Source organism: Pelophylax lessonae, assembly GCF_965119305.1.
Source record: "Pelophylax lessonae genome assembly, chromosome: 13".
In the NCBI taxonomy this organism is placed as follows: Eukaryota; Metazoa; Chordata; class Amphibia; order Anura; family Ranidae; genus Pelophylax; species Pelophylax lessonae.
The window spans coordinates 132,264,045-132,288,372 of NC_138780.1; the positions used below are offsets into that span (position 1 = coordinate 132,264,045).

Consider the following 24,328-nt stretch of genomic DNA (forward strand, 5'->3'; position numbering starts at 1 on the left):
GAGAACTGTAACCACAGCAACAATTTGTGTATACTGGGTGCAGAGGGTTTAAAATTCCACCACCTTTACTGAATGCCAGTTGACACCAATTCCCCCAAATGCCATTCTTCACCATGGAATATGCTCACTGTATGCCTATGGCAACCGGCCCACCTTACACTATCATCTTTAAACTGCTTCACTTTAATAACCAAGATTTGATCCTTCGTGAAGCTTGCTCACAGGGAGATATTGTCTATGGCAATACAAAATTACTCATCTTCCAGACTACTCTGTGGAAACCCAGCCTGAGGAAATCATTTGATACTATCCATGCCAAACTGGGGTTTCAGGAAATGATGTGCTTAGGGTTAAGTTTTCATTGAGCCAGCATGTTTTGTTCTTTTCTATACACTCCACCATGGTTTTTTAAGCCTTAGGGCAGAATGATCTTGTTTATACCATGCCTCATTTTGTCTGGATTCAACCACTTGTCAGCCTCCATCACCCATATTCTTTATACAGCTTTGTTATGGTCCCCTGTACTATAGTCTCATGGAATAGTCCGGGATTGAACTCCCCTGTTTAACGCTCCTTAGTGTTCCAAATCCTTAAAGATTATCTTCCTCACTTTTGCATCCTGCAGGAAACCCACTTGGTGGGCACTGGAATTCTTAGTTTAAAGAGGCCCTGAGTGGGACACCACTACCACTCTACTTATTTCAATTATTCCAGAGGAGTGGGTCTCCTGATACATCAATCTCTCCCCTTTTGGTTGCTGGACCTGGTGTTTGACTTGTTTAGAAGGTATTATTTTGAAGTCAAAGGGACTGGTCAACTTCTACCAATTTTGTGACCCTCAAACAGGAATACTGCGCTCTGACGCTGACATGATGGACATGTTCACTCTGCCCCCCTCGGAATCCTTTTACCTGGCGCAATGCCGTCACTACATCCGGGACACGCACACCAAACCTGATGGCAGGATTAGGCCATCTCTCATTGACACTTTATTGGACTCTGGCAAGTATACTATTTCTGACATATATAAACCACTTATCCGACTCTGCCCACCTGCTTCCTTCACTTCTTCAGCAGCAAACTGGCTCAAGGTTTTCCCGGCTGATGACACTTTGCCCAAGATTATCAGCGGTCTTCGGACCACCCTGGCTCTTACTCCCAATTCGGTGTGGCAAGAAACCCAGCTCAAAATATTCCACAGAGCACACATTCCTTTCTTATCAGACAAAACTGTCCAAGATGCCCACAAATGCACTATGTGTCGCAAGGAGCGCCCCTCACTCTTCCACAAATTTTGGGACTGCGCCCCGATCTCTGCATTCTGGGACCAAGTCTTGAACTTTATAACCACAGTGGCCGCAGTCACCGTACCAAAGGATCCTATGTTATTGCTCTTTGGCTACTGGGACAAGCGTCTGCAGAAATGGTCCGACACCGCAGCGAATCCACCTCGCCTCTGGATCCTGACCGCACTACTCATTGCAAGGCGTTTGATACTAAAACATTGGATTGCCACCTCCCCCCCCATGTAGCCATGCTTCGGTCAGAGCTAACCACGCTCCAGTCCATTGATCGCCTCAATATGGACTCGAAGGCCCCACGTGCGATTGCGGCCTTCAACGCCAAGTGGAGTGTCTTTTCGAAATATGCCAATAACGTTTTGGACTCTCCCCCTGACTCCTTCATATTTCCGAACCGTCATGATCTCTCTATTGCAACCCCCACTTGATTCCCCATTGTTGGACTCTATGTTTTGGAGATTGGTCCCGCCCCCTACTCCTTGCCCCCTTACCCTAGTTATCGGCAATGGCCGTGTTGCCCCCTACCCCCACCGCATATTGCTGTTTCGATATATGTTATGTACATGCATGTCCATATCCTATGTTTTGTTAAATTTGAAAATTTTAAATAAAAAAAAAAAAAAAAAAAAAGAAGGTATTATTTTATTCATGCCAGTTTTGATTCTATAGAAATGATTTTGCTGGGCCTTTATTTACCTCCCCCGGTCCCGATTCAGTTGCTATATAATTTTGTGGCATGCTTGACAATCCACTCCACAGATATTATCTTTATTTTAAGTCACTTTAATAGGGTTCACCACCCTGGGGTGGACAGAATAGCCCCAGCGTTCCATTTTATCGATGTTTGGAGAGGACAGAAACCCTCTCTGTGGGTATTTACCTGCCATCTGGCCACCCACAAAAGACTCTCCAGCATTGATTTGTTGTTTACAAGGGTTTTTTTTTTCCTTCCAAAGGTCTGGGAAATTGCTGTCCTGCCACAGGGCATATGAGACCATGCCCTCGTTCTATCCTTGACCACCTCTGGGACATAGTCTGTGGAGCTCTGGAGACTATCTAGATGCTGGTTAACGGATCCAAAGGGTGATATGTCTTACAGATAAGATCTGTTTGATTGCTAGGCTTCTAATTGCCCATACTGCCTCTTCTTCTGCAACTTGAGATGCTTTCAAAGTCTATACAAGTAGAGGTTTCCAGCTCATTTTAGGAGTCAGGAAGGATCTATGGACTGAATTTACTCGAGCAGAACGCAAGGTTACAACTTTGGAAATTACTTAGGATCTTACACAGACTCTGGATCCTTCTACATACTCATCCCTACATATAGCCCTAAAAAATATCCCTTCTCTATGCCTCCAAGAAAAAAAGAAAAAAAACTCAAATCCTTCACCAGGATTTTTTGGACAGGGCGAAAAAAAAACAAACAAAGCTGCTGGTTTCGCTGGCTAAAGAACACTGTTTCTGGGCAGACCCCTTAAGTTTTGCCTCCCTATTTAGCACCTATCGAACTCCCAAGATTAACACACATTTACAGGGGAGAAACTGGATGCCCCCACCACACGCAAAGAGGTGCAAATCGCCATCCCCACTCTAAAGCCTGGAAAGACGCCCGGACCTGATGGTCTCCTGACAATTTCTCAAAGAGTAAAGCTGGCTCCAAGACTCCACTCAATTCTACTTCAATCCCTTGACTAAGGTGCTCTGCCAACCTTTATGTTGGATGCGATAATTATAGGGATTCCTAAACCTGGCAAAAACCCTGATTTGTGCTCTTCTAGATCGACCAATTTCACTCTTAAACGTGAATGTAAATATCCTGACAAAAACTTTGGCAAACCGCTTAAATATGGTTAGATTAGTCTCGGTACACCCAGACCAAACCAAGGTTTATGTCGGGCAGGGGGACAGATATCAATACCTGTAGGTTGTTCAGCTGCAGACAGCCTGGAGGGTAGTGATTTCCTTAGATCATAAAGCAATCAATTCTGTAGATTGGACCTACCTCTGGGCTGTCCTCTGCAAATTTGGTTATGGTCCCCAAATTATTGCTTAGCTACATATGCTTTACTTGGCACCTAGAGCCAAGGTGCGCATTATGAATTCACTGTCTCCTTTCACTCTGTCCAGGGTAACGAGACAGGGCCATCCCCTTTTCCCAGGTCTGTTTGCTCTTGCCTTGAAACCTTTAACTGTCCACCTAAATGCTGAAGACTCAGTGAAAGGAATTAAAGTGGGTGGAGTTTAGGACAAATTGTCAATGTATGTCGACACTTGTATTTCAGAGATATGTCCTCATTGCAGGAAACGGGGAGGGGGTGGGCAATCTATTCCATCTTCCAATGATTACAAATGTTCAAAATTATTCAAAAAACACATGAAGTGTAATTCACAAAGTCCATATCATAAAAAAATGGAATACTCTTCCTACGTTCCAGTCAGCTGGATTTTAGACTCACTGGAAATCCTGGATACTCAAATGCAGCAAACACCTGCGTCAATCCTGAGGAGGAAGACGCGGACCAGAAAGGACGTCAAAGAGGAAGCGAGGCACAATTGGAAGTTTTAACATGTAAGTGCATTGGATTTTAAATTTATTTTATTTCAGGTACTTATATAGCGCTGTCAATTTACGCAGCACTTTACATATACGTAGTACATTCACATCAGTCCCTACCCTCAAGGAGATTTCAATCTAAAGTCCCTAACTCACTCTCATGCATACACATACAAGGGCCAATTTAGACAGGCACCAATTAACCTACCAGCATGTCTTTGGAGTGTAGGAGGTAACCAGAGTACCTGGAGGAAATCCCCGCAGGTACAGAGTGGTTGGGATTCGAACCAGCGACCATTTTGCTGCTAGGCGAAAAGTGCTAACCACTACACCACTATGCCGCCCAAATATAAACTTGTAACTTAACCATAATACTGCACAATAAGCTGCTATAGATAATGCTCTACTGATGAACAAGCTGACCAAGTGGGAAGAAATTGTCCCAAAAATCTTGATAAGATCTGGTGAGTCTTGAAAGATTAATGGGGTTCTAGTTAACCCATTCACCTAAAGTAGTGGAATTATGCTGTTTAGCAGCTCCTTCCCTACTGGAAATTGTGTCGTCCTGTGATTCTCCTCCTTCCCTTCTCTGCCAATATTTGTCCTGCCCTTTACCCTGCACATTTATTCCTTTCCTCGCCTTTTCTGCCCTCCCCCCTATTTTTTTCAACCAAACGGCTTGGTGAATGCTAGCTCACAGTGTTTTCCGCAGATCAAATCTTTTAAACATTTGTTTATCAGGCGTTAATCAATAGAATTTTATTAGGCTGCCCTTATGCTTAGAACACCTACTGAGTCTTTTCATGTGCTGTCCTTTTACAGGTCTATAGTAGTCGGTTCTCATGGCCTCCCTGTTGATTACTATTTGAACATGCTGCTCAGATTGCATTTGCTTGTATTAATCTTCAATAAAAAGTTTCTACTTGTAAAAAATAAAAAAATAAAAAAAAAGAACCACCACCAACTGAATTGTCTGTAAAAGCAGTCTGTGGTAGAGGATACATCCCATCTCACAGGCCAACACATACAGTGGTGATCGAAAGTTTGGGCACCCCAGGTAAAAATTTGTATTAATGTGCATAAAGAAGCAAAGGAAAGATGGAAAAATCTCCAAAAGGCATCAAATTACAGATTAGACATTCTTATAATATGTCAAAAGTTAGATTTTATTTCCATCATTTACACTTTCAAAATAACAGAAAACAAAAAAATGGTGTCTGCAAAAGTTTGGGCACCCCGCAGAGTTAATATCTTGTACTGCCCCCTTTGGCAAGTATCACAGCTTGTAAACACTTTTTGTAGCCAGCCAAGAGTCTTTCAATTCTTGTTTGAGGTATCTTTGCCCATTCTTCCTTACAAAGGTCTTCCAGTTCTTTGAGATTTCTGGGCTGTCTGTCACGCACTGCTCTTTTAAGGTCTATCCATAGATTTTCAATTATGTTGAGGTCAGCAGATTGTGAAGGCCATAGCAAAACCTTCAAGTTTACGCCTCTTGATGTAATCCCCCGTGGATTTCGAGGTGTGTTTAGGATCATTATCCATTTGTAGAAGCCATCCTCTCTTTAACTTCAGCTTTTTCACAGATGGCATCAAGTTACCATCCAAAATTTGCTGAAAGGTTATTGAATCAATTTTTCCTTCTACTCGAGAAATGTTCCCTGTGCCACTGGCTGCAATACAACCCCAAAGCATGATTGATCCACCCCCATGCTTAACAGTTGGACAGAGGTTCTTTTCATTAAATTCTGTGCCCCTTCTCCAAACGTACCTTTGCTCATTCCGGCCAAAAAGTTCAATTTTAACCTCATTGGTCCACAGAACTTGTTTCCAAAATGCATCAGGCTTGTCTATATGTTCATTTGCAAAGTTCAAACACTGATTTTTGTGGTGAGGACGTAGAAGAGGTTTTCTTCTGAGGACTCTTCCATGAAGACCATATTTGTACAAGTATCTCTTTATAGTGGAATAGTGTACCACAACTCCAGTGTCTGCCAGATCTTTCTGGAGGGATCGTGCAGTCAAACGTGGGTTTTGAATTGTTTTTCTCACAATCCTGTGAGCTGTTCTATCTGATATTTTTCTTGGTCTTCCAGATCTTGCTTTAACTTCCACTGTTCCTGATGACTGCCATTTCTTAATTACATTCCGAACAGAGGATATTGACATCTGAAAACGCTTTGCTATCATCTTATAGCCTTCTCCAGCTTTGTGAGCGTCAACTATTTTCAGTTTTCTAGACAACTGCTTAGAAGATCCCATGGTGCTGATTGTTGGGGCAAGGTCAGATGAGTCAGGGCATTTAAAACCTTTGAGATTGACATCACCTGGTCTTCCCAGACGATGATTGAGAACAATCCATGCCACTGGCAGGTCTCAGCCTTGCAAAGGGGGCAGTGCATGCTATAAATTCTGCAGGGTGCCCAAACTTTTGCAGACGCCATTTTTTTGTTTTCTGTAATTTTGAAAGTGTCAATGATGGAAACAAAATCTAACTTTTGTTGACATATTATAAGAATGTCTAATCTGTAATTTGATGCCTTTTGGAGAATTTTCCATCTTTCCTTGGCTTCTTTATGCACATTAATACAAATTTTTACCTGGGGTGCCCAAACTTTCGATCACCATTGTACAAGCCACAGAGGTTCTCATGCGGCCCTAGATCAGTCTGCAAATAAACTGATTTTAAATACAAATACTTGGAATTCCTATGTAATAACTTTTTATAACATAATCGGCAATAAGAAATATAACTATTGGGGTGAGTTCACATCCGCTTTAAAATACACCAGACAGATCCAGAATGTGAGGAAGACCTACCTGTAATACAAGATGAATACAGTTTAGCAAGGATTTCTAGTCGTTTCTGACAGGACACCTTGTCAGGGTCAGCGTACGTCAGCATATCAGATGAAACACTGGGGTTTCGGTTGTAGCTCTGTTTGGTGGGAGTGATGGGGTCTAATGCCAATGGAGATGAAGTCTGCTGCAGTAGTTTGGACCTTCAAAGAAAAATAGATTATGCATCATGATTGCACAATGATTCTCATCCAAGAGATTTTCTATTTACAGTGGCAAGAAAAAAAGTATGTGAACCCCTTTAGAATGAACTGGTTTTCTGAAGTAATTTGCCATAAAACAACATACAAACAATTCTACCTTTTCGTGTCTCGTTAAACATTCACAGTGCTAGAGGAAAAAGTAAACCCCCGGCATTAAAGTGGTTGTAAAGGCAGGCGTTTGGAAAATCCTTTTGCATGCAGCTCCCCCCCCCCACCCCACTAAATGCATACCGGAGCCCGATGTGCACAAGAGCCAAGGCTCTCTCGCTCCTCATTGGCTCAGATACAGCCGAATGGCCTCCCACTGTTGTCAATCAAACCCAGTGACAAGGGAGCTGTGGGTGGGGCTAAGCCCTGCTTTGTTCCTGTGGACACACAGAGCGGGGCTTGAGAATGAGCACTCACGACTGCCCCATACCAAGGAATGGTCAAAAAGTCCTCCTGAACACTGTGCAAGTCTGATCCAAAGCTAATAAAAGGGCTTACTTGAAGTTATTGCTGCCTAAGGATGTTCCACTAGCTATTTAAGTGATTGTAACGTTTCTGTTTTTTTTTTTTTTTTTTTTTTTTTGGTTCTTCTTGGGTCTCCCGCTGGCGTTCCTGGCTCCACCCTCCTGCCGAGTGCCAATTGCTAGTAGACACCCAAGGGACTTTCCCTGACATCCCAGTCTCAGTGCTGGGAGCATGCACATCTAGACAGCAATATTTGCCCGCTCGACTTTGCAGAAGTGCTCAAATTCAGTTACATTTGGTAGTGACTGTTTGTGGACTGCAGTCTTCAACCCATTGCCCAGATTTTCAATGGGGTTTAAATCTGGGCTCTGACTAAAACATGCACGGACATTCACTTTTTTCGGGCCAAATAATTCAATTTTAGTCTAATCTGAAAAAAATTATGCAGTCACATATCTAATGTTTGTTAAGCTGCAATACAGTATATTACTTTTTTGGTTTTGGGTTTAACACCGCTTTCATATGGAAATAACTTTATAATGCTTTCTATCAGAATCATACTTTTAGTGTCATTTAAAGCAGGACCACTGTCCATTATTATTGCTGTCTGTACATGCATAGAATGCATTAAGATAAAAAAAAACCTTCTGCCTTTACAACTCCTTTAAGGACATAGAAAGAAAGAAAGAAAAAAAAACCTTCTTTCAAACCTAAATATTCCTCAGACATCCTCACCTCATAACAGCAAAGCAAAGGGACCAGTAAACATACTTGAACCAGAAAATGTAAAACAATCTTACCTTTCTTTGCGCAGTATCTCCCTTTCTTCCCGTAAACTGCTGGCATCAGGAGAGCATACTCCTTCCTGAACACTTGTAAATACCTCCATTCCTGGGTGGCTGCGGTCTAGGTTAGAAGTGCTGATTGGAGTGGAGGTAAAACATATCCTAGATTTGGAATTATCATTAAGAGGAGTCGGATTAATCCTTCGCGATGGTTTCAATTTACTGAGGAAAACAAAATGTAAAAAGGATTAAGAAATACTAATTTAACCACTTTCACCCCCTTCCTGCCCAGGCCAATTTTCAGCACTGTCACACTTTGAATGACAATTTGCAGTCATGCAATACTGTACCCAAATGAATTTTTTTTTTTTTTTGGAGACAGATAGTCTTCTTTTGGTGGTATTTAATCACTACTGTGTTTTTTGATAAACGAAAAAAGACCAGGAAACTTTGAAGAAAAAAATTTCTAAATAAGTCTTTTTTTTTTTATTATTCACTGATGTGCGCTGATGGCCACTGACAGGCAGCACTGTTGGAGCTGCAATGATCATCAGGACACTGATGATCAGTGTCCTGATTATCAGTGTAGATGTCCCGTGTGGATTTTCCGGATATCGGCTCCTTTCGCGCTCTCAGCGTGAGGAGAGGACTGCAGATAACTGTCAAATACGGTTTACACTGATGAGTTGTGATTGGACACAGCTGGTCACATTGTAAAGAGACAATGTGATTGGCTTTCTATCCTTCAGACACAGCTAATCCCAGATCCACACTGATGAGCGCTGCAGGGGGCATTGCAAGAAGCGCGATCACAGGACAATGTCCATAGACGCCCTCTCGGCAATGTGAGCCCGTGCCATATGATTGCCACGTCATCTGTCAATGCAGATGAGGACTCTGCCCTCAAGAGAAGGTTGTCTAGATCAGTGTTTCCCAACTCCGGTCCTCAGGGCACACTAACAGGCCAGATTTTAAGTATTACCTTGGGGAGATGCAGACTAGAATACTGCAATCACTGAGCAGCAAATGATATCACCTGGGATGTATTTCAGTTTTCTTGCAAACCTGGCCTGTTAGGGTGCCCTGAGGACCGGAGTTAAAAAACACTGGTCTAGATAACCCAGCACAGCAATCCCCCGCTGACACAGCAATGCCAAGACTGGGGCCAACACCTTTGTGAAAACCGAGTGGAGGCGAGACCAAAGGGCAACGCCACAAACTGATACTGCTCCTCCCCAAAAGCAAAACCGAGGAAATGCTGGTGTTGGACACAAATGGGATTGTGCAAGTAGGCATCTTTGATGTTGATAGAGGCCAGGAAATCCTTTTGATGAAGGGAAGCCACCATTGAGGGAATGAACTCCATCCTGAACTTCTGGACGCGCACAAAATTCAGGGCCTTGAGGTCCAGAATCGGATGAACCCTGCCCTCCTTTTTTGGGATCGTAAATCGGTTTGCATTAAACCCTTGACACCATTCTGCAAGGGTTCGGTACAGGTCCTGCACCACCCCGAAAAGAGCTTGCAGATGATCCGATGGCAGACTCAAATTTGCGGGAAATACATTTCCCGGAGGACAGGAATGAAACTATCTTGTATTCAGATTGAATTACTTTGTGGACCCATTTGTCGTTCACTAGTGCCAGAAACCAGCGACAACATCCCCCTCCCCCACCCCAGACATGGGTGGGGGGCGAACCTTCATGTCCAAGAGGCCTTGTCTGCAGGTCTGGAGAAACCTGCTCTTGGCTTGCCAGACCAGGATCACTTGGAGCCTCCCAGGGAGGGCTTGAAGAATTTATTACGCTGGTCAGCAGCCCCGGAGGAACGAAAGAATAAAAAAACTTTGTGCCAAGAAAAAAGATCCTCGTCTTAGACGAGGCTCCTTCCCCTTTCCCAGACTATGGAAGGAATGTACTCTTTCCTCATGTAAGAATCAATGATGTCATCAAGGGTAGCCACAAACAGACTGTTGCCTTGAAAAGGAAAATCGATGAGGGCATTCTTGGAGGTTTGGTCTCTAGTCCAACACTTAAGCCACAAACCGTGCCGGAGCACCACCGCCGAAACAGGGAGCTTCAAGAGCAAAGGAGTCGTATCCAAATATGCACCACACACAAATTGCAGTCCCTGGATCAAATGGTCTGCCAGCTCAACGTAAGCAGGGGGAACCTACTCACTACCCAGACCATGGCACAAAAGCGTAGCCCACTCAGACAGTGTTTGGGACACCGGGGCAGTGGCCAGGATGGGCCGCAATGCCAAACCGGCAATAACAAACATGTTGCGGCCACAAACTCTGCTTTTCTATCAGCTAAATCTTTGAAAGCCGTGGATACCTCCACTGGAATCATAGTTGCTTTATTCAACCTGTTTTGGGCGCTCCCAATCCTTGTAGACAAATTTGTCAAAATGGGTAGGATAAGGGAAGGCTTTGGCCGACTGAGACGGCTTGTGAGTGCCAAAGGGGACGGCCACATCCGCAGCTGCCTCAGCAGAATCCTCCATTTTTAACGTTTCACGCATTTAAGTAATAAGTGCATTCACTAGTGCCTTTGCATGAGCTGCAGGAGGAGTCATCCTCAATATCAGACGGATCAGGGAGTGTGGCATCCAGGCCCATAGGCCGGCCATGTCCACAGCAGCATAGCCAGATTCAGGATCCGAAGTGACTGATGAAGCAGGAGAGGACGGGGGACACTTCCTACTAGACTTGCGCCCAAATACCACCTATACCCGGGACACAAAATACTCCAGGACCGCTGTCAGTACGTCAATGGGGACCTGAGACCTCAAGGGACCTGCCGCCTCCAGGAGGGGATCAGGTGGGGAGATGTGCTCCTGAAACTCCATGGAGAAGAAAATCTATATGGATACAAAAAGAAAAAAAGTGCTAGAACCAAAGATCCAGCAGGGAGCTAGGCCCTTACTCATGAGACTAGGCAAAAAAAAAAAAAAAACTGGGGGCCTAAAGCAGAGAGGGGGATTTATACCAGCTAAGACTGCTCATAGGTGTAGCCAACTTTACTTTTCTGCCTAGTGTCTTACTCCTGTAGGGGGCAATATAATCCTATGGTTCTGAATATGGAGTGCTGTGTCAATGAACGAAAGAGAAACATTCTTTAGTGTCGCTTGAATAACCATGAACTTCTACCCAAGTGATGCCTGACACTTTGCTCTAATGTGAATGGATGGGAATTGCAGTTAACCAGCAGCTACAAAATTTGAAAAATACAGCTGCTCCTGTACCCAGCTTTGTGGATGTGATGTTTGATGGTTATCTGCACTAGTTCCTAGTGGTACAAGCAGCCACTTCATTCGCCATCATGCAAGCATCGCTTTAGCAATTGGTGATATTGCAGCCCAGAGAGCTACCTACGGTTACCTAACACCATAGCAAATGATAGGTGGAACTTGTAGATGGAGACAGGAGCAGCTGCTATCAAACAGGAAGCATTTGAGCAGTATTTCTAAATAGTAAATACTGCTCACCTACAATTCAGAAAAAATACAAAGTAACATTATTACACTGTATTTCGTTTTGTTCTTATGGAGATCAAAGGGATTACAGTGCCTTTCAAAAATATCCACCACCTTGGTATTTGTCTTTTTGCATTACTTTCAAAGGCTTTGTATCATGACTACAATGTTGAAGGTGCAAAATACTTTGTGGCAAAAATAAAAGCATGCATCTTGAGTAAATATTTAATAGAGTCACCATTTGGTGCAATTACTGTGCAGCTACATCTCTTGGGGTAGATCTCTATTGGTTCAGCACATCTAACCACTGGGATTTTTGCCCATTTGTCAAGGTAAAACTGATCCAGCTCCTTCAAGTTATATTGGTTGCTTTTGGTGGACAGCAATCCAAGTCATGCCACAATTTCTAAGTTAGATTAAGATTTGAGCTTTGACTAGCCCATATGAATGTATATTGAATCATACTTCATTGTTTTGTCTGCTATTAAAGGACTTTTTTAGAGTGTACTTGAACTATGAGTACATATCATTCATTCACATGTTTATGTGCATAGCAGCAGGTTGTTTATTCCTTTTTTTGTAAGATCCAAAAGCCAAGTGTCAGTTGTAGGAACCCATTTACCCCCTTCATGCCCAGGGCATTTTTTTTTTTTTTTTTGCTATTCAGCACTCCGCTACTTTAACTGGCAATTGCACAGTCATGAAACAAATTAAAATTTTATTTATTATATGAATTAAAAATAAAACTACAAGTTGGGGGGGAGAAAACACAATATTTTCTACTTTCTGTTATAAAACATATGCAATTTAAAAAAAAAAAAAAAAAAAAAAAAAAAAAAAAAAAATGAGGGTTGCACCAATACGATACCAAGTATTTGTACTTGTGCAAATTGCTCCAGATACCTTTGTGGTGCGATTTGAGCCCATACAAAATGAATGGACAAGTCCTGTGTGATCCCAGTATAGAAAGACAGGGAAGCACCAAGAATTGCAGCAATGGACAAAGTTTATTAAAAAATGTTATTACAACTCAAATTTTAAAAGTATATATCTTGTTATGAATGTCAAATCTAAAACCACGGCAGCTTGTGGTGCTCACAGGGCTGTAAATGTATAGGTGGTCTGCCCCCAAGTTGACATAATTTCGACCCTATACCCATAGGGGTCCTGAAACTTCTTACAACTCCTCCAGCCCTGTGAGCACTAGAAGCAGCCGTGGTGACCCCCAGCTCATTGCCGTGGTGCCCCAAGACTTTGGTGTTTTTATTGCATCTCTGGTTAATGCTCTTCTTGATCAGTTTATTGCCTGGTACACACACCGTTTTTTTTTTTTTTGTTGTTCAATTTAGCAGGTTGCTTTGTACTTGTGCTATTGGGCTCTGCGCTATTGGGGGGGGGGGGGGATATTCAGCCTGTGTGAACAGGCTTGTTTTGGTGGGGGCCTTTTCTTGTCAGGTCTCTAGGGGTGCCATATTATTTCCATTTTTGGTATAGTGGATTTAATGGAGCTCAAGGTTTGGGACTTTTTTCATTCAACTGTGATCTATACATCTTAATAACTTTGTGTCTGACCTGATTGAAGAGCACCATGGCAAAAGCCTCGTACACACGTACCGATTGTCGGCCGAACGATCGGCCGTCTTTTGTCCAGGGCTGTCGTGTCTGTTGAAAACTGCAAAAGACTGCACACAAATTTTGTCGGCCAACAACAGCCAACTGCAGAAGTGATGTCATGTGATGGTTAATTTCCTTGTCTTTTTTCTTTTCTGAGCATGCCCAGTCTTGCTAATCTGCTGTCTGTCGGCTGAAATCTGTACTGACTGGCGAACAATCGGCCGTTCTGGTGTTGCCCAACAAAAATTTTAATGCTTGCACGACAGATTCTGTTCGGCTGAAAATGCACTGTCTGCTGTCGGAAGCATCATACTAACAAGCCTACAATCGGCCGTCGGCCGAATATTTACAGCCGACAATCGGTACGTGTGTACGGGGCTTAATGGTATTGCAGACTCCGGGATTTTACAGAACAGGTGTATTGTATGCATAATGATGACATGGGACGTGTTTGCACACAAGTTGACCTTATGTAATCATCTAATTATAGGACTTCTGAGCTGAATTGGTTTGATCGCATCTCATTTAGGGCTTTTATAGCTAAGGGGGGTGAATACTTATGCACACTTAAGATTTCAGGTTTCTTTGTCAAATTATTTGTGCAACATTAAAAAAATGCACTTAAAGTAGGCATATTGTTGACTTAGTCACAAAGCCCCAAAAATCAATTTTAATTCAAAGTTGTTAAAGCGGAGTTCCAGCCGAAATGTATGTTTCACAATAAAAATTTCCCTAGAATACTCATGCCTCGTGCAGTGTAATAAAGTTATGCTGTAATTTATACCCAGTATTGTATTTGTGCCGCATGTATTCCGTGCAAGCTGGTTGCCCAGAATGCACCTGGCAATCTCGCGCATGCGCGGCGTGTTGCGATAGCTTGTTTGATAATAACGCAATGCTATGAGCCAGCGATGCCCATTGCCTCCTGGGATTGATGACATCTCCCAGCAGCCAATTTAACCGCGGCCTCTGAAGGAGGAAGTCTTCTTAAACAGATGCCTAAATAAGGTTAGTGAACAGAAAAAAAAAAAAAAAATGTCAATTCTTTGTAAGGAGATATAGTAGTGCTTCAATCTGAAGAGTGAAAAATGTTGGTGGAACTCCGCTTTAATGCAAAACAGTACCACCACCAAGGGGGTGAATACTTTCACAAGGCTCTGTACCTTTGAATTCATGTGAGGTGCTAGCAGCTAGTTATTGGGTGAGAGTGAAAAATAAGAACAAAGAAAACTGTGTACTATTCATTACTGACCTAAACAAAGTTTAATAGGGCTTTAAAGCACTAAATTCAAAACTCTACATGTATGACCCGTTTGTCAAAGGTGAACTAACGGGGGAAGAAAAGACATGGGAGCACAATATCTGTATCTCTACTAAATCTGGAGTAAAATGTAAAGGAGAAAATTTACCTCGCAGATTCACAAGATGCACCCATAGGTGGAAACTCTTCCAAGTTGTTTATATTTAGATGAGATGCAGGAGGACTACCAGTATTTATACACACTTGCTTTCTGTTTGCACTCCATGTGTTATTTTCTCCCTGTAACTCATTTTCAATTGATCTTCTACTTTGGTCTTTAGGCACATGACGGCCAGATGAATTGTTCTTTTTTCGACCACGGCGAACAGTCTGTCCTTCTGGCGTCAAAACCAAGAAGTTACCAAAAACCGGTTTCTGTGCTGAACGTTTTTCATGGTGATGAGCAACAGGACTGCAGCTTGAATTTGGACTAGTTTGAGCAAAAGTCCTACTTGAAGAGTTTGGTAGGTTGGATCGGTTCATAAAAGAGGAGTCACTATTCGTTGAATTTGGAGAAGCGAAACAATGTTCTGAAGCACTGGAGCTATTGGGAGTTTGTGCAAACAGCTGGACTCTACTCCCCCGATGACCCGAAGGCTGGTTTGATCTTTTCTCTAGGATAGTCCTTTGGCTACTGGAGCCAACTGGTTTGGGGACAGCCTTAGAATTTGGGGTTTTTGCTGGAGTTGAGGGTCCATTACTTAAAACATCACTGGTCTGTTCTCGAAGAAAGTTGAGCAGATAGGGAACAAAGTCTTTCCGCAAGAAGTGAAGTGGAGCAAGGTTGAAATCAACAGGACTCTCCTAGCAAACAAACACCAACAATAAAAAAAATATATAAATTAAAACAATTTAGCTGCAGCACTGCTAAGCAATTTATTTTTTCTCAATTTTTATTGCCGGGAATTGTTTTGTTGCAATGGCGCCCCAAACGCTGTGCGATGTTGCCGCCATTTCCACCTGCTGAATCACGGTAACATCGCGCAGAATCGTGGGACGCATGACGCCCAAAAAGGTACAGGAGCTTCTTTTGTGCGTCATGCGTCCCGCGATTCTGTTTGCGCGATGTTACCGCGATTCCGCAGGCGGAAATGACGGCAACAACGCACAGCAATTGGGGTGCCATTGCAAATCATGGGCATCGCACAGGCGTCCCGCGATTTGCAATTATTCCGGATAGCGGGCAGAATCGCAGTGATTCTGCCCATGATCCGCTACGCCCACATGTAAACGTGGCCTTAGGAGCGGTCAGCTTTTTTTTTTTTTTTTTTCCTGCTGGCAATCGCTCCCAAAAGCGCAAAGGAAAGCTTTTTTGCTTCTCCTAGAAGCTTAAAACACCTCTAGACTAAAAAAGTGTGCATGGACACATAGGATAACACTATTTCCTTCTAGAAGCAGAAAAGCTCAAATGCTGCTGCTAGGTGCCTTTTTAAGCTAGAGTACGTGGAGTCTTAAAGTTTTGGCAACCTGCATCTAAATATAAGGAACAAAAAAAAAACACTAAAAATCCTGCCTTTATTTTGGGAAGGCTATATAGTGGCAAAAAGTATGTGAACCCTTTAGAATGAACTGGTTTTTCTGCAGTATATTTGCCATAAAATGTGATCTGATCCTCATCTAAAGCCTCGTACGCACGATCAGAATATTGGATGAATTTTCATCCGTTTTTTTGTTGCATGCTAGTCTCATATCGAAAGTGAAGAGGTTACTTTCATATGACAGAATTTAACTTCAGAAGTGATGTCATGTGTTGAATTGTTTTGTACGTATTCTTTAGTTTCCAAGCATGCGTAGTCTTCTCTTACGATTTTATCTCAGACTAAAAACTGTACTAATTAAACGAAGATTGGACGTTGTTTCCACGTACATCAAACATTTTATAGTCTGCCCTGAACATCCAGTTTTTGTCGTACGAAAATTCATAACTGGCTATTGAAAGCACTATACTAAACGATCCAAAAATCGGCAGATTGTTCGTCGGATGAAATTTTACGTTCGATTTTCTTATCATCGTGTGTACGGGCCTAAATCACAATAGACATACACAATGGGCTTATGGCCCCTTTCCACACTGATCCGGTCCACCTGTCAGTCTTTCAGGTGGACCCGATTAGACCATCCATTGCTCTCTAAAGCCCCATACACACGTGTCGAAAATTGTCAGAATTTTCGGCCAACGTCCGATCTGCCGATTTTCGGCTTGTTAGTATGATGCTTCCGACAACCGACTCCGACTTTTCGGCCGAAAAAAATCTGGTGTGCAGACTAGAACATTTTTGTTGGCCGTCAACACAATGGCCGATTTTCGTGCAGTCAGTACAGATTTCGACAGGGAAAAATCTAATGAGAAAGTCTGGGCATGCTCAGAGAAGAAAGAACACCAAGAAAGCAACCCAGCACATGACATCACTTCTGAAGTAGAATTTTGTTGGGCAAGAAAATTTGTGTGCAGTCTAGGCACATTCCAACCAACAAAACACAAGAAGGACGATCGGTCGGCCGATAATCGTTGCGTGTGTACGGGGCTTTAAGAGTGGAGGATGTCAACAGACATGTGTCCGCAAACTCCAGCCAGCATACAATCCAATAAAAGCCAGACGAGTAGGGATCCATTTCCATCCAGGAGCTGTGTTTGCGTCCGCTCTACATAGCGGAGCAGACACGAGCCAGTCATCCGCCTGCTCAGCGGAGAGATCCCCGGCTGAGCAGGCTGATCCCCTTGACTGAGCCTGTCCCATCTGAAAGGGGCCTTAATGCCCATCTACAGGCAAAGAAAAATAAAAAATAGTTTTCCCAATGCACTGGGGCTGTACCTGTACAGCACAGATTAACTACTCACACCTAATACAATCGTCCCAGCACAAGACCAGATCAGCAACCCAGCAATCTTGAGTTGTGAACTACTGCTGACGTCATAAATCCCAGCTTTCTCCTCACCCCTAGAAAAAATGAGCAGTTGATCCGTACAGTGCGGACACAGCCAAACTACATGGGGAAAAATTTTTTTGGCCAGAATTGGGATTTAAGCAGATAACACACAAACAATTCTCAATTTCTCGTGTCTTTATTGAACACACCCACACATTCACAGTGCTGGAGGAAGAAGTAAGCAAACCCCTGGCGTTAATAGGTGACAGAACCTCCTGTTGCAGCAGTGAATTCAAGCAAGTTCTTTTGGTAGTTCTAGATCAGACCTGCACAAAGTTCAGGGGGGATTTTTGACCCTTCCCCTTTACAAAACTACTTTAGCTCAGACACACACAGCATAGCTACGGGGTTAAGGTCTGGGCTTTGATTGGTCCACTCCAAAGGGCGTTTTGTTTTTCTGAAGCCAGTGTGTGGTGGATTTACTACAATGCTTAAGGCCATTGTCATGCTGCATCATCAAATCCTGTTAAGCTTTAGGCCCCTTTCACACAGGCGGACCGTTCAGATCCGCCTGTCCGTTTTTTTGGCGGATCTGAACGGTCCCCCCATGCATCTCTATGGGGCATCGGATGGCAGCAGAGACATGTCCGCTGACACCCAATCCGTCAAATCTGGACGGATGGAAACCCTATTTTCCATCCATCCAGCGGATCGGATGAGAACGGACCGACGGTCCGTTCTCTTCCGATTCCCCCATAGACATCTATGGGGCTGTGACAGCTGTGTCTCCGCACACAGTGCAGAGAATAGCTGTCATTCTCCTGCTCAGCGGGGGATCGGCGGATCGATCCCCCGCTGAGAAAAGCGGAGTCCGTTTGACGGACTTACTGTGTGAAAGGAGCCTTAGTCGGCAGACAGCCACCCTGATATTATCCTGTAGAATATTTTGGTAAACTTGGGAATTCATTTTTCCCTCGATGATGGCAAGTAGTCTGAGCCCTGAGGCAGCAAAGCAAGCCCAAATCATGATGTTCCTTCCACCATACTGCACGATTGGGCTGATGTTTTGATGTTGGTAAGCAGTGTTCTTTTTGTACCATACATAGTGCTGAGCATTCTTCCTGAACAAAACTTTTGTTTCATCAGTCCACAAAACATTTTCCCATTAGAGCTGCGGTTTCCCAAGGTGCTTTTTCGCAAACTTGGAGGCATAGCCTTTTTTGTAGCATTTATGTACAGTAGGCTCAAACAGGCATGTTTGTTTGCCAGTTACAGTGATGTCTTTAGTGGCTACTTGTGGGTTCTGCTTTACATCATTGAGGATTCTGCGTTGTGCCTTGGGAGTCATCTTGGTTGGATTCCAATTTCTAGAATGAGTAGCCACAGTACAACGGTCCCCATTTATAGACAATTTGTCTGTCGACTGATGGATGCCTAAACACTTTGAAAATGCTTTGGATCCTTTTCCAGCCTTATACAGATCAACTACACTTAATAGTAGGCCTAAAGAGAGCACTTTTTGCGAGGCATGGTTCACATCAACCGATGGTTCTTAGGAACAGCAATCCTAAAATATCTTTCATCAAAGTAGCTCTAAACCACACCCCCTAACTCATTTAATTATTTGGACTCCAGGTGTGCAAAAAAACTAGCTCCAATTAGCTTTCAATGAAGTAGTTAATCTATGGGTTCTCGTACTTTTTCTTCCAGCACTGTGAATGTTTAGTGGGCATGTTCAATAAAGACACAATAAAAAAAAAAATTATCTGATCCCCTGCAGATTTTGTAAGTGTGCCCACTTACAAAGAAATGAAGATCTAGAATTTGTTTTTATCATAGGTGTATTTTAACCACTTCTGGACCGGGCCTTTTTCTGACACTTGTTAAACAAATTAAAATAATTTTTTTTGGCTAGAAAATTACTTAGAATCAATGAGGGGATCCTGCTGACCTGGGACAGAATACATTGAAGGGACTCTGCTGACCATGTACTGCACAGAATATATAGTGAGGGGACTCTGACAAATGACAGGATATAATGAGGACTCTGCTGAACAGGGGGAGGGTAGGCTATAGTGAGGGGACTCTGACAAATGACAGGATACAATGAGGACTCTGCTGAACAGGGGGAGGGTAGGCTATAGTGAGGGGATTCTGACAAATGACAGGATACAATGAGGACTCTGCTGAACAGGGGGAGGGCAGGCTATAGTGAGGGGACTCTGACAAATGACAGGATACAATGAGGACTCTGCTGAACAGGGAGAGGGCAGGCTATAGTGAGGGGACTCTGACAAATGACAGGATACAATGAGGACTCTGCTGAACAGGGAGAGGGCAGGCTATAGTGAGGGGACTCTGAGAAATGACAGGATACAATGAGGACTCTGCTGAACAGGGAGAGGGCAGGCTATAGTGAGGGGACTCTGCTGACCCTGGACAGGGAAGAGTATATGTATGTGTAATATATAAAATGCTGTAAATAAGAATTCTTTCAGAAATAGAAATATATATATATTTTTTATTAATTAACAAAATGGAAAGTAAATGAACAGAAGAGAAATCCAAATCTATATTTGGGGTGACCACCCTTTGCCTTCAAAACAGCATCAGTTTTTCTAGGTACACTTACACAGTTTTCGAAGGAACTCGGCAGGTAGGTTGTTCCCAACATCTCAGAGAACTAACCCAAACCTCCTGTGGATGTAAGCTGCCTCAAATCCTTCCGTCTCTTCATGTAATCCCAGACAGACTTGATGATGTTGTGATCAGGGTTCTGTGAGGGCCAAACCATCACTTCCAGGACTCCTTGTTCTTCTTTACACTGAAGACAGTTCCTAATGACATTGGCTGTATGTTTGGGGTCATGGTCCTGCTGCAGAATAGGACTGGGGCCAGTCACACGCCTCCTGGATGGTATGGCATAATGGATAAGTATTTGCCTATATTGAAGATCTGTGGTTAGATCTCCAAGAGGTTTACAAACAACCTGTTAAGTTTCTTCACAAACTGTGTGCAAGTGTACTGAGAAGTGATGCTGTTTTGAAGGCAAAGGGTGGTCATCCCAAATACAGATTTGATTTGGATTTCTCTTCTGTGCATTTACTTTCCATTTTGTTAATTTGTAAAAGAAAACTAATAACACCGATTTCTGAAAGTATTCTTAATCTACAGCATTTTTTATTATTATTCTTTCCAGGCTTCACATAGGAATTACCTGACCAAGTCAGCAGCACCTGCAGTTAATGTAAGTAATATTACATGGAGAGATTTATAGAATTACATTTTTTTATTATACATTTACACTTGATTGGTGATTTTATATCTATTTGAAACTTTAAATAAGTCACAGCGAGAAACTAAGTTGTGTTTTCTGGGAATCATCTTTTACAATCTGACAATAATGTGAGGGGACTCTGCTGACCGGGAACAGGAAAAGATATATAGTTAGGGGACTCTGAGGACTATATACAGGACAGGATATAGTGAGGACCCTGCTGACCAAGGACAGGACAAGATATATAGTGAGGGGACTCTGGGGACTATATACAGGACAGGATATAGTGAGGACCCTGCTGACCAAGGACAGGACAAGATATATAGTGAGGGGACTCTGGGGACTATATACAGGACAGGATATAATGAGGACCCTGCTGACCAAGGACAGGACATGATATATAGTGAGGGGACTCTGGGGACTATATACAGGACAGGATATAGTGAGGACCCTGCTGACCAAGGACAGGACAAGATATATAGTGAGGGTGAGGGGACTCTGGGGACTATATACAGGACAGGACAAGATATATAGCGAGGGGACTCTGGGGACTATATACAGGACAGGATATAATGAGGACCCTGCTGACCAAGGACAGGACAAGAAATATAGTGAGGGGACTCTGGGGACTATATACAGGACAGGATATAATGAGGACCCTGCTGACCAAGGACAGGACATGAATAATAGTGAGGGGACTCTGGGGACTATATACAGGACAGGATATAGTGAGGACCCTGCTGACCAAGGACAGGACAAGATATATAGTGAGGGGACTCTGGGGACTATATACAGGACAGGATATAATGAGGACCCTGCTGACCAAGGACAGGACATGAATAATAGTGAGGGGACTCTGGGGACTATATACAGGACAGGATATAGTGAGGACCCTGCTGACCAAGGACAGGACAAGATATATAGTGAGGGGACTCTGGGGACTATATACAGGACAGGACAAGATATATAGCGAGGGGACTCTGGGGACTATATACAGGACAGGATATAATGAGGACCCTGCTGACCAAGGACAGGACAAGATATATAGTGAGGGGACTCTGGGGACTATATACAGGACAGGATATAATGAGGACCCTGCTGACCAAGGACAGGACATGATATATAGTGAGGGGACTCTGGGGACTATATACAGGACAGGATATAGTGAGGACCCTGCTGACCAAGGACAGGACAAGATATATAGCGAGGGGACTCTGGGGACTATATACAGGACAGGATATAGTGAGGACCCTGCTGACCAAGGACAGGACAAGATATATAGCGAGGGGACTCTGGGGACTATATACAGGACAGGATATAATGAGGACCCTGCTGACCAAGGACAGGACAAGATATATAGTGAGGGGACTCTGGGGACTATATACAGGACAGGATATAATGAGGACCCTGCTGACCAAGGACAGGACAAGATATATAGCGAGGGGACTCTGGGGACTATATACAGGACAGGATATAATGAGGACCCTGCTGACCAAGGACAGGACAAGATATATAGTGAGGGGACTCTGGGGACTATATACAGGACAGGATATAATGAGGACCCTGCTGACCAAGGACAGGACAAGATATATAGCGAGGGGACTCTGGGGACTATATACAGGACAGGATATAATGAGGACCCTGCTGACCAAGGACAGGACAAGATACACTATATTACCAAAAGTATTGGGACGCCTGCCTTTACATGCACTTTAATGGCATCCCAGTCTTAGTTCGTAGGGTCCAGTATTGAGTTGTCCCACCCTTTGAAGCAATAAGAGCTTTGATTCTTCTGGGAAGGCTGTCCACGGAAATATTTGACCATTCTTGCAGAAGCGTATTTGTGAGGTCAGGCACTGATGTTGGATGAAAAAGTCTCGCTTGCAGTCTCTGCTCCAATTCATCCTAAAGGTGTTCTATCGGGTTGAGGTCAAGACTCTGTACAGGTCAGTCAAGTTCCTCCACCCCAAACTCACTCATCCATGTCTTTATGGACCTTACTTTGTGCACTGGTCCAAATCATTTGGTGGAGGGAGGATTATGGTGTGGGATTGTTTTTCAGGGGTTGGGTTTGGCCCCTTAATTCCAGTGAAGGGAACTCTTAATGTGTCAGCATACCAAGACATTTTGGACAATTTCATGCTCCTAACTTTGTGGGAACAGTTTGGGGATGGCCCCTTCCTGTTCCAACATGACTGCACACCAGTACACAAAGTAAGGTCCATAAAGACATGGATGAGTGAGTTTGGGGTGGAGGAACGTGACTGGCCTGCACAGAGTCCTGACTTCAACCCGATAGAACACCTTTGGGATGAATTTGAGTGCAGACTGTGGGCCAGGCATTCTTGTCCAACATCAGTGCCTGACCTCAAAAATGCACTTCTGGAAGAATGGTCAAACATTCCCATAGACACACTCATAAACCTTGTGGACAGCCTTCCCAGAAGAGTTGAAGCTGTTATAGCTGCAAAAAGTGGGGAAAGTCAATATTGAACCCTACGGACAAAGACTGGGATGCCATTAAAGTTCATGTAAAGGCAGGCGTCCCAATACTTTTGGTAATATATTATACTTAGTGAGGGGCTCCACTATGTACAGATAATGATACAGTGAGGGGACTCGGGGCAGGACAGAATATAGAAGGGGGGGACACTATAGTCAGGTCAGGATAGAGAGCTAAGTACAGGTCAGATACCACACGTCTCTCCACCAATCAGAAGCGGCCTGCTCCCAGGCTGACAGCCCTGGTGGTCGGAGCCCCCCCCCCCCCCCCCTGTGGTATGAGGAATGGTTCGCCCCTCAGAGCTCTGTATACACACAGTCGGTGTACAGTGTGGTCAGCTGTATGGCCGCACGGTCTGTGCACCTTATGACAACACTACAAAGCTAGACTAGCACAGTGCTGGCGGGGTTCGGCCTGTTTTGGGCGTTCTACCTGCGTCGTGCCGGTCAGCCAGCGCAGCACCGCGTCCACCGTCACCCGCTCCTGCAGCAACAACTCCAACACCGCCGCCATGCTGTGCCCTGCGCGCCAACCGCGGGACCCCCGCAACGTCACCAACGGGGCGGTACAGCGACGAGAAGAGGCGGGGTTACACGGCGTGGAAAGAGAGTGGGCGCGGTTTCCGTAGTGCCATTCTGTGGAAATGGGCGTGGCCCAGGTCTTGGGGGCGTTCGCTGGTTCGTGCCGCATATTGGTGTTGCTGTGTGAGGCGGGAGTGTAGGAGAGCGGCCCCCGGGCCACACAGAACACACGGGGGACTCCACTAAACTAATACGGTCTACTGCCATGAGGGAGCGGGAGGGGCCTGATTGTACACACAGAGGGAGGATATGATTACAGGAGATCTACATCCCATCACTGACATATGGACACTAGGAATATGTGAATGGAATGAGAACATTCTCACCATGACATGTGTCACTACACAGGGCAGCCATCAGGGGGGGACAGCCCATACACATGTAGGGGGCCCGGGCGTTCCGAGGGGCCCGGCCGCCCAGGCCCCAACCATCGAGACTGAGTTGTTGCTGCTGTAGTAACTAGCAATTGCTAAAGCAGGGCGGCTGCAGAGTAAGCTGACGCAGCTGAAGGGATGTCTCTTTGCTGAAAATATGAAGCTTTCTCTTTACTGGA

General features: G+C 44.0%; 1 protein-coding gene across 1 annotated transcript in view; it reads right to left on the reverse strand.

Annotated features, from left to right (window-relative positions):
- The window catches only part of CDAN1 (codanin 1), a 79,546-nt gene extending 55,800 nt beyond the window's left edge, over nucleotides 1-23,746 (reverse strand). The window contains exons 1-4 of the mRNA XM_082275499.1: nucleotides 23,627-23,746; nucleotides 14,656-15,350; nucleotides 8,168-8,374; nucleotides 6,673-6,854 (exon numbers count right to left, since the gene is read on the reverse strand). Of these exons, the coding sequence (XP_082131625.1) occupies nucleotides 6,673-6,854; nucleotides 8,168-8,374; nucleotides 14,656-15,350; nucleotides 23,627-23,707 (1,165 nt within the window). The 5' untranslated portion in view covers nucleotides 23,708-23,746. The remainder of the gene's footprint in view (nucleotides 1-6,672; nucleotides 6,855-8,167; nucleotides 8,375-14,655; nucleotides 15,351-23,626) is intronic.
- Nucleotides 23,747-24,328: the final 582 nt, after the last annotated feature.